General features: G+C 37.0%; 1 protein-coding gene across 2 annotated transcripts in view; it reads right to left on the reverse strand.

Annotated features, from left to right (window-relative positions):
* LOC139114444 (low-density lipoprotein receptor-related protein 4-like) overlaps positions 1-5,766 on the reverse strand; it is a 52,627-nt gene extending 46,861 nt beyond the window's left edge. Inside the window, exons 1-4 of one of the 2 annotated variants that reach the window (XM_070676185.1) lie at positions 5,385-5,765; positions 2,727-2,852; positions 2,449-2,562; positions 1,493-1,902 (exon numbers count right to left, since the gene is read on the reverse strand). In XM_070676185.1, the coding sequence (XP_070532286.1) occupies positions 1,883-1,902; positions 2,449-2,562; positions 2,727-2,852; positions 5,385-5,613 (489 nt within the window). In that variant the 5' untranslated portion in view covers positions 5,614-5,765 and the 3' untranslated portion in view covers positions 1,493-1,882. Of the gene's footprint in view, positions 1-1,492; positions 1,903-2,448; positions 2,563-2,726; positions 2,853-5,384 lie in introns of those variants that run through there. The other variant, XM_070676186.1, reaches the window with a different exon arrangement.
* Positions 5,767-8,958: the final 3,192 nt, after the last annotated feature.

An 8,958-nucleotide genomic window follows, 5' to 3' on the forward strand; every position in this document is an offset into this window, starting at 1 on the left:
TAGAGGAGCTCAAAAAATTGTGACCCACTCCAAACAGAGGCTCAAAATTTGTGACCCTCCCCCAAATCCCCCGGCCCTCCCCCGGCAAATTTATGTCCAGTCCCCTAGGAACAATCCTTCCAAAGGGACTCAATGAATATAAACCCACAGCAATTTCAGATTAAGCACTATTCTGTCTTCCGCATGTAACTCTCACCCCTCTGTTGTAATGTTGTCGCCTTTTGTGTGTATGTACAGTTCCCATCCCTCCGTCGTAATGTTCTCGCCCTTTGTGAACGAGTGTGCACGAGTATTTTTTTCCATTCAGTGATACCTCCAGTTTCGTTTGTATTTGTGTTTTTGTATAGCTTGATAAGGTACGATAGTCGCACCGAAACGTCGCTATTTTATTGCTACTCGGGATTTGAAGCAAGACGGACTTTGAACAACCCAGTTCTATAAGTCATCAGATTGTATTACACACAATATATATATATATATATATATATATATATATATATATATATATATATATATATATATATATATATATATATATATATATATATTCATATATATATATATATATATATATATATATATATATATATATATATATATATATATATATATATATATATATATATATATATATAATTGGGCAACACTTAATATTGATAGACATGGAACTCTTCCCCAAAGAATTTTTCAAGTGCCTGTCACAAGATTTTGAAATGATCAGAATGGTCGAAAGTGATTAGTCGAAGATAGTTTTTTCTTTACTTTAATTTCAATTGAGGTTTGGCACGCCGATAGCCCATTCTTTGGGGTTGTGAAACAGAATACGTGTGCTTCATTGTCCTTTATTTCCTCGAGTGTGGGCAGGCGCAAGGCCAATGTCCGACTACCTTAAATTGAGTACTCTAAGGCTCCTAGATCGAGGACCCTGGCATAGATATTGTTGTCGCGTGCAGTATGATTTTTCAAAACCTCCTGAAATTTTAACTGAAATTAATGGAACGGATCGCTATTTCTTGAGACGAGTGGCATATAAATAATTATACAGAAAAAGCTGCATAGTGTCGTGATAAATACCATAAAAAGAGTTAACAGTTGACTACTGACTTACCAACCAACGGACAATAGAACGGAAAGCATGCAGTTGTACCTGTGTTACCCGAATCCCAAGTGTACCATACGCCCTCTAGCGGTCAAGTTTTTCACTTGTTTTATCGTAATTTGTAGCCTCTTACCCTTTTTTCTGCGACTATTTCTTTCAAAACACAATGAAATGACGCCATGTATATACGCAGTGAATAATTCCTGGCCATCTGGTCTCTTTGTGTTCAAAATTATGTTTTCGCTGTTTCTCCTCCGTAAACTAACCATATAAAAACACTGGACAATTTTGGATTGTACTGATTTCACGCGTTGGGCGAGGCTGTCGTTTGCGATTTAGTAACAGTATAGCATAAACGTGGCGGGGAAAATGAAGACAGCTTGTACGTATCGATACTTTCAAAATTGCAAAAGCATTTGATTTATTTAATTACAAGTAAAAGTCGAGAACAATTCACGTGTTGTCACATGTCCTCACCAGTATGAGGTTTCCTTTGAAATTATGTATTGTATTGTTTCTCATTTTAGCCATGATGCATATTTACATCTTTGAAAGGCTAACTGGAGATTAATTTTTTCGTTTGCAGTATTATAAAACTCTAGAAGGCTGAGCTGTAGAGCATCTGTTGATCGAAGTACAATATTCAATATTGTCTATCAAACTTGTATGTTAAAATGTTCAGTAAATGAGGAGAATTGTACAGAAGAACGTGATTGTGCAAAAAATTGTGCATTTCGTGGATTTTCGAGTTACTACAGTCTGCTTCAGTGCTATAGCACGTCTCTACGGTTTCACTGTGGTACCTGAAAGAAAGAGAGAGGAAAACGTTATACAGTCACCCGTAATCTAAATATGCCCATATATGGTCAAAGGGGCGTTCCTTGGTATTCCAAATGCCCATATGAGAGCGCTGTTTTTAAAAAGCGGCCAACGGCTTATAATCTGTGATTGGTTAGATTTTCTCTTTCCATGGTAACTGTGGCCTCTTTCCATGGTAACTGTGGCAAAATTGGAACAGGTGACAGTAGGCCTATACCTTTAACGAGGCCCAATATCAACGACGCAAAAGGGTTCGTAGCACTTTACCGCCCAAAAGACTGGTAGATTCAGTAAACCCAGCATGGCATGGCAACATTTATAATTTGTGCCTTTCAGCGTATGACGTCATATCGTCTGCATGCAAATAGACCAACACTCACTGTGATATTTATTAGCCCCGTAACAAATGCATAAACGCGCGCGAAACGTCCATTGGCAAAATGTTCTGATCTTAAACGCAAACGATATTATTTCTGGTAGAAATGTGTCTGTTCATGGTATGTTTAATACTACTATGCACAACTACTTACTGCAGTCTTCGTCCTCGTTCCCAGGGCAGTCCTGAATACCGTCACACAACCAATGATCGGGAATACACCAACCATTGTTACACTGCCATTGACCAGGGTCACAATCGTCCCAAGCTGTCATGAAAGGAAAAAAAAACCAATTTTTATACAAGATTTTAGGTGAATATGATGATATCTTCGCCCTTCTAAAAGTTTGTACATGTGAATGTGAGACGCCATAAGAAAGATTTTACAGATATTACTTTTAACTTTTATTGAATAAAGCCAAAGATACCCACCGCATCCTAATTCGTCTTCGTTGTCTGGACAGTCTGGGATTCCGTCACACTCCCAGTAGTCTGGTATGCAAGATCCGTCATTGCACTGGTATTCTCCAGCGGAACACGGGGGCACATTGGGAGTACCTGGCAAAAAGGGGAACAGCAAGAAACATTTCCATGCTAGTTTCGTAATAACCACTTCCTAGATTGGAAGATCTGTCGCTCGAGGGCGCTCTCTTCGCCTCCCCCTTTTACAGTCGTAAGAGGAGAAAAGCGTGGAGAGCGTCCTCGAGCGACGGATCTTTCAGTCTAGTCACTTCCCATTTCTTTCGAAAACTTGTCATTTAGGGGCAGATCACCCCCACCTCTTCCCAGCCCACGCCCACAGAGCTGAAACTTTTGCGCAGTTATGGACGGACCATTAGATCTTGGGAGGGGGGTGGTCAAAGACAGAAAAAAAAAATTTCAGAGCAGAAAGTTAGGAAAATAAAATCTTCAAACTAGTTTGCAAAATAAAAAAAATAAATAAGAAGACAAAGGCGTAAAAAAAATCTGCAAAAGTCTTTACAATTTTGATTTTTTTTTAGATTTTACCGCCAGAAAGCAACTTTCTGTATTTTTTAGTACATCCTCCGGCACCATTTTTAATTTTAATTTATACATTTAGAGTGACTGTATCCCTTATACTGGAAGTTGTGATTATCTTATCTTTTCAGGACTTTTGTATTCTGATCACTTGAAAATTATGAAATTATAGAGCCTGTTTTCTACTTGTTTCCTGCGTACAAACCAAGCAGGTACACTAGGTAAAACATTGAAACTATGGTATGGTTGTCAAGACAGAAAGTTGTATTTGCCTTTTAAGATCAAGGTAAACAGATGCAGGCCACATCAGTTTCATTTTTTTCACAGTTTTATTGCAATGATGAAATCAAGAATGGGTGAACAAGTAGAAACACGTCAATAATGATAAAACAACATATCAAGTCATTATGTATTATTTTGCTTTTAAAAAGGCATTTTCAATTCTTTTTTCTCAAAAAACAGCCTCAAAAAACAACAGCAACACATGTTTTAACATTCAACATACACTACGTAGAATGCCATCTGTCTAACAAATCTCAACACAAAAACACACAAAGGGTTGAACTTTGAAAGTTTCTCGATAGCAAATACTGAATAAATCTGCATGAATAATCGTTTTTGTGTAGCAAATTTCAAAGAAATTGGACAAACCCTTTCAGAGAAAACAGATTTTTTGACCATGAATAGCATAAATTGCCCTAAAAAGACAAATATTGAAATAACAACACATCTATACACATCCAATCAATTTGGACATGCTGCTACAGAGAAATAGATGTTTTGATCAAAAAGGGCAACAATTGCTCTAAAAACACAAATATACAAATTTAACTATATTATTTAGCTTATTTTAGCTTCTCAGCTTGTCAAAATCAATTGTAAATCATGAGATATGCATGATGTTTGGTGGGGTGAATGTAGGCATTTCACCGCGCAGTAGAAAGGGAAGCCAGGAAACCAAAATAGTCAATTTTCAAAACTATAGGAAGCTACTGAGGAGCAAGAAGACCATGTTTCAGAGGAAGATGTGTGATCCGAAAAAAATGCTCCCAAAGTGCCACCAAATAACACCATTTTTATCTCTATTTTTCAAAAGCTCCAACAGCAGGAGGGGGGACACCCCCTCCTGACCTCCCCCCGCAAAAATACTCCCCAAGTGCCACCAAATAACACCATTTTAATCTCTATTTTTCAAAAGCTCCAACAGCAGCAGGGGGACACCCCTCTCCTGACCTCCCCCCGTGACCGCTTGCGTGGCCGCTTGTGGTGCTTGGCACCACATTTTTGCCCTCTTTATCTTCAGACAGCGACGAACTAAAAAAAAATTATAAATCTGAAAATTTACTCTGAAAAAAAAATTTGCACAGCTAATCTAAATTGGAAAAAAAAATTCAGAAATTTACAATAGTAAAAAAAAATTTCACAATTTCATTGTGACCATCCCCCCTCCCAAAGTCTAATGGTCCATCCCTTAGGGACCGTCTGGGCTAGATTGTCGCAGTGGTTCAAAATTGTGTCTGTTCAGACCGTGTTGGGAGCCATTCCAATGCTGACCTTCAAATGTTCACTTACGTTTGTTGCTGCCAGAATTTTTACGTAACTTTTGGTGATTTTTTTTTACTATTTTTACTTTTAATGTCAATCATAACTTCTTGTTCTACTCCCCACAGTATGTTGAAATACACAGTACTCAGCTTGTCAATTCAGCCTGCATATGTGCAGACTCTGTATTGTTATTGTTGATGAGGAAATCTGGTCCGCACTTTACACCAACAGAGGCTACGTTGACAAGCTAAATAGTGAAGGATTCGACATAGTTTTGGTAATGGAACAAGAACTTGCAACTGCTAAAATAATGAAAATTCATCTAAAGTTAAGAGTTAGTGGCCCTTAAAAGCAACTTACTGTATTTGGCTTAACCATAAACTCGTCTGATTTGAACACTTCAAACTTCGGGGTGAAATTCTTCTGATTTTACTACATCAAAACTTCCGTATTTGGGGGGGGGGGGGTGTGAGGTTTGACATCCATGCGTTTGATATTTGTTTATATGAATTATGCATGGTCCCTCAGATAAACAAAGGCACTTACATGCGCCATCCTTCACGGTGATGTCATCAATAGCCATGTCGCTGGTGTAACTGGGGCCGACATAACCGTCGAAGATCACTCGGAAGAACTCGTCAGAGTAGATGGTGATTTCCTCGAAGTGCCACGTGTCGCCCTGGTCTCCGCTCTTGGAGAAAATCGGCGCACTGAACGTGGACGTGTTCTCGGAGAGGTAGAGGACTTCCAGGGTTCCCATGCCGGCTCCGAACATGTGGTACCAGAACCCGAGACACACTTCGCCTCTCGGTGGGTAGAATATCGGCGAGAAGAGCCTGGCTTGTTCACCGGGGATGCGTGGCGCAGATGACTCGATGTAAAAGTAGCTTCCTGTGCAACAACAAAATGTATCGTGTGGAAAAAAATATTGGGATGGCATGCATATGAATTTCCAAAATGGAAAGGCTACCTTTCAGTCTATGGACGTTTTACAGTTGACACAAATACCACGTCGTCGTACTTGGCACCACACAAAAGATTCAGGTAATATTCGTTAATTGTCTTGTGCAAATTTAAAACTACTGGCTTACATGGTAAAGGTTTTAAAAGTATGCGCAACTTATATCGTCGGCGCTGAACGCGTGTTTTACTACATAAATGCAAAGAAATGTGGAATAGAAATTGTGAAAGCGACAACGTAATACGAGGCGCCAAATGTAAAGAAATTAAATTAAACAAGCACCCTTATTGCAGAGATGGAACAGCCAGGAAATGTATATAGAGAGGAATTTTTGATATATATATATATATATATATATATATATATATATATATATATATACGCACATACAACACACATATACATTGGCCATACATATGAATGTATACATATATATACGCATATAGGGTATTCATTTATACATGTTGAATACATAGATACATAGATACATGCATGCATGCATACATACATACATACATACATACATACATACATACATACATACATACATACATACATACATACATACATACATACATACATACATACATACATATAAACAGACCGACAGACAGTCAGAAAGACAGACAGACGAAAGTTTTGCTGTGCCTATAGGGGGATCTGACAATTTTGGGGTTACCTTTTTACGATTCCATGTTTTGATGGGTAATTCAATGAAACTTTAATAACATTTTAATGTCATACAATTGTTCTAAAGTTCGCAATAATTAAAAAAGGTCCAGAGCCATTTTGTCGCATTTCATTACTTTCGTCTGGAAACAATTTAAAAATGTATAAATTTTCGGAAAAAACAATCAAGTAGGCTTAGTATTAAGGTAGAAACTACACTGTTGATAATTTTTTCAATATTTCTATGCAATAATGTATGAAATACAGTTTCTTGCTGTCTCCCTACGGTATGCTGAATATATTCAGTTTGTCGACAAAAGCCTGCGTATATGAATATTGGGTGATGATTGAATTAGAGTCCAGACTGAAAGTCATTTGTCAATGATACAAATGCGGGGTACATATTCACAGGCTGTGTTGACATTTGTCATTTGTCAATGATAATAATGCGGGGTACAGTCTCAGGCTGTGTTGACAAGCTGAATACATACAGCTGCCGTGCAACTGCCAAGGGGTAGTGTCACCGTCACTGCATACTGGCAGTGACAGAGATAGATCTGACTATGAAGTAGCTGAAGAAGAGTTCGGGTTATGTGACGCTAATGACAGTGAATATCCTTGTACACTTGATCAGACCAGAGAGCAATACATGGAAGACCAGGAGACTTGAAAACTATCAGGGATTTTTGAATTCTTTTTTATTAGAATAATCAAATATTTAAAATTAAAGATGGAGGTCATCATGCCTGTAATGTATTCTCCAAATTTGTTTTAGTTCCTTTTTGTTGTGAACGCTCAGCATTTTTCGGGGGAGCTGATTGTATTTTTGCTCGTTGTAGATAGTCCAGAGAGAACCTCTCCGCGACGCTGAAAAGCCGGAGACTTTGAAGGGGCTGTACACTGCATCGCAGAGAACACGCTTGCCAAGATCGTGAAAGATCCAGTTTTAAGAGCATCATTGAGATCGCGTGTGACTTCGAAACAAAATTTGGCTGGATTTGCTCCACTATCTGTGCAAAGGTGTATTTTATGTTGGGGTAGATTACATTCCATGGCCTTGGTACAGATTATTCTTTATATCTTTAGCGGTAGACCACTTTTCAGCGTATGAAATTTAATATATTTACCTTATAAATTACATGCAAACTACTGCTAACAAAGTGACGTAGTGGTCCTGGTATTATCGATTTAGCTAAATAATTTGCACAATTTTCTTTCTCAATGAAGACATCGCCTGATCACAATTAAAGTGAAGGTGGCGACAGCATTTTCGCTGTTTCATTCTCTGTTTTGAAATTCGTGTTAAAGACGTTTTGTTTACATCGAATACAACTGAAATACTTGGTGCTTACTTGAGTCCAAGCTGGTTCAAGCTATTTGTAAACGTCCTATTCAAGGCTGCTACTTTGCACAACTAACAAAAACTAAAAAAACGCATTATATAATATATATATATATATATATATATATATATATATATATATATATATATATATATATATATATGTATGTATATATACATAAATATATATATATATGTGTATATATAATATATATATATACATATGTGTATGTATACATACATATATGTATATATACATATGTGTATGCATATGTGTATGTATATACACATACACATATATGTATGTGTATATATATATAATATATATATATATATATATATATATATATATATATATATATATATATATATATATATATATATATATATATATATATATATGAGAAAATTAAAATTTGGCAACACTTAGTATTGATAGACATGGAACTCTTCCCGAAAGAAGTGTTCAAGTGCCTGTCACAAGATTTTGAAGTAATCATAATGGTCGAAAGTGATTAGTCGAAGATAGTTTTTTCCTTGCTTTCATTTGAGCTTTGGAACGCCGATAGCTGATTCTTTGGAGTTGTGAAAAAGAATACGTGTGCTTCATTGTCTTTTATTTCCTCGATTGTGGGCAGGCGCAAGGCCAATGTCCCAATACCTTAAAGTGAGTATTCCAAGGCTCGTAGATCGGGGATTCTTGAGGCAATATGCTTTCTCAAAACCTCCTTAAATTTTAACTGAAAATAATGGAACTGACTGCTATTTCTTGAGACGATTGGCATATAATTAATTATACAGCAAAAGCTGCATAGTGTCATGATAAATACCTTAAAAAGAGCTGAAAGGCGACTACTGACGTACCTTTAACGGACAATATAACAGAAAAGCAGTTGTATTATACCTGTGTTACATGAATCCAAAGTGTACTATACGCCCTCTAGCGGACTAGTTCCTCACTTGTTTTATCGTAATTTGTAGCCTCCTATCCTTTTTTTTTCGAGACTAATTCTTTCAAAACGCAATGAACTGATGTCATGTATACGCAGTGAATAATTTCTGGCCATCTGGTCTCTTTCTGTTCAAAATTATGTTTTCGCTGTTTCTCCTCCGTAAACTAACCATATAAAAACACTGGACAATTTTTT

Source organism: Ptychodera flava, chromosome 16, assembly GCF_041260155.1.
Source record: "Ptychodera flava strain L36383 chromosome 16, AS_Pfla_20210202, whole genome shotgun sequence".
NCBI classification, from domain to species: Eukaryota; Metazoa; Hemichordata; class Enteropneusta; family Ptychoderidae; genus Ptychodera; species Ptychodera flava.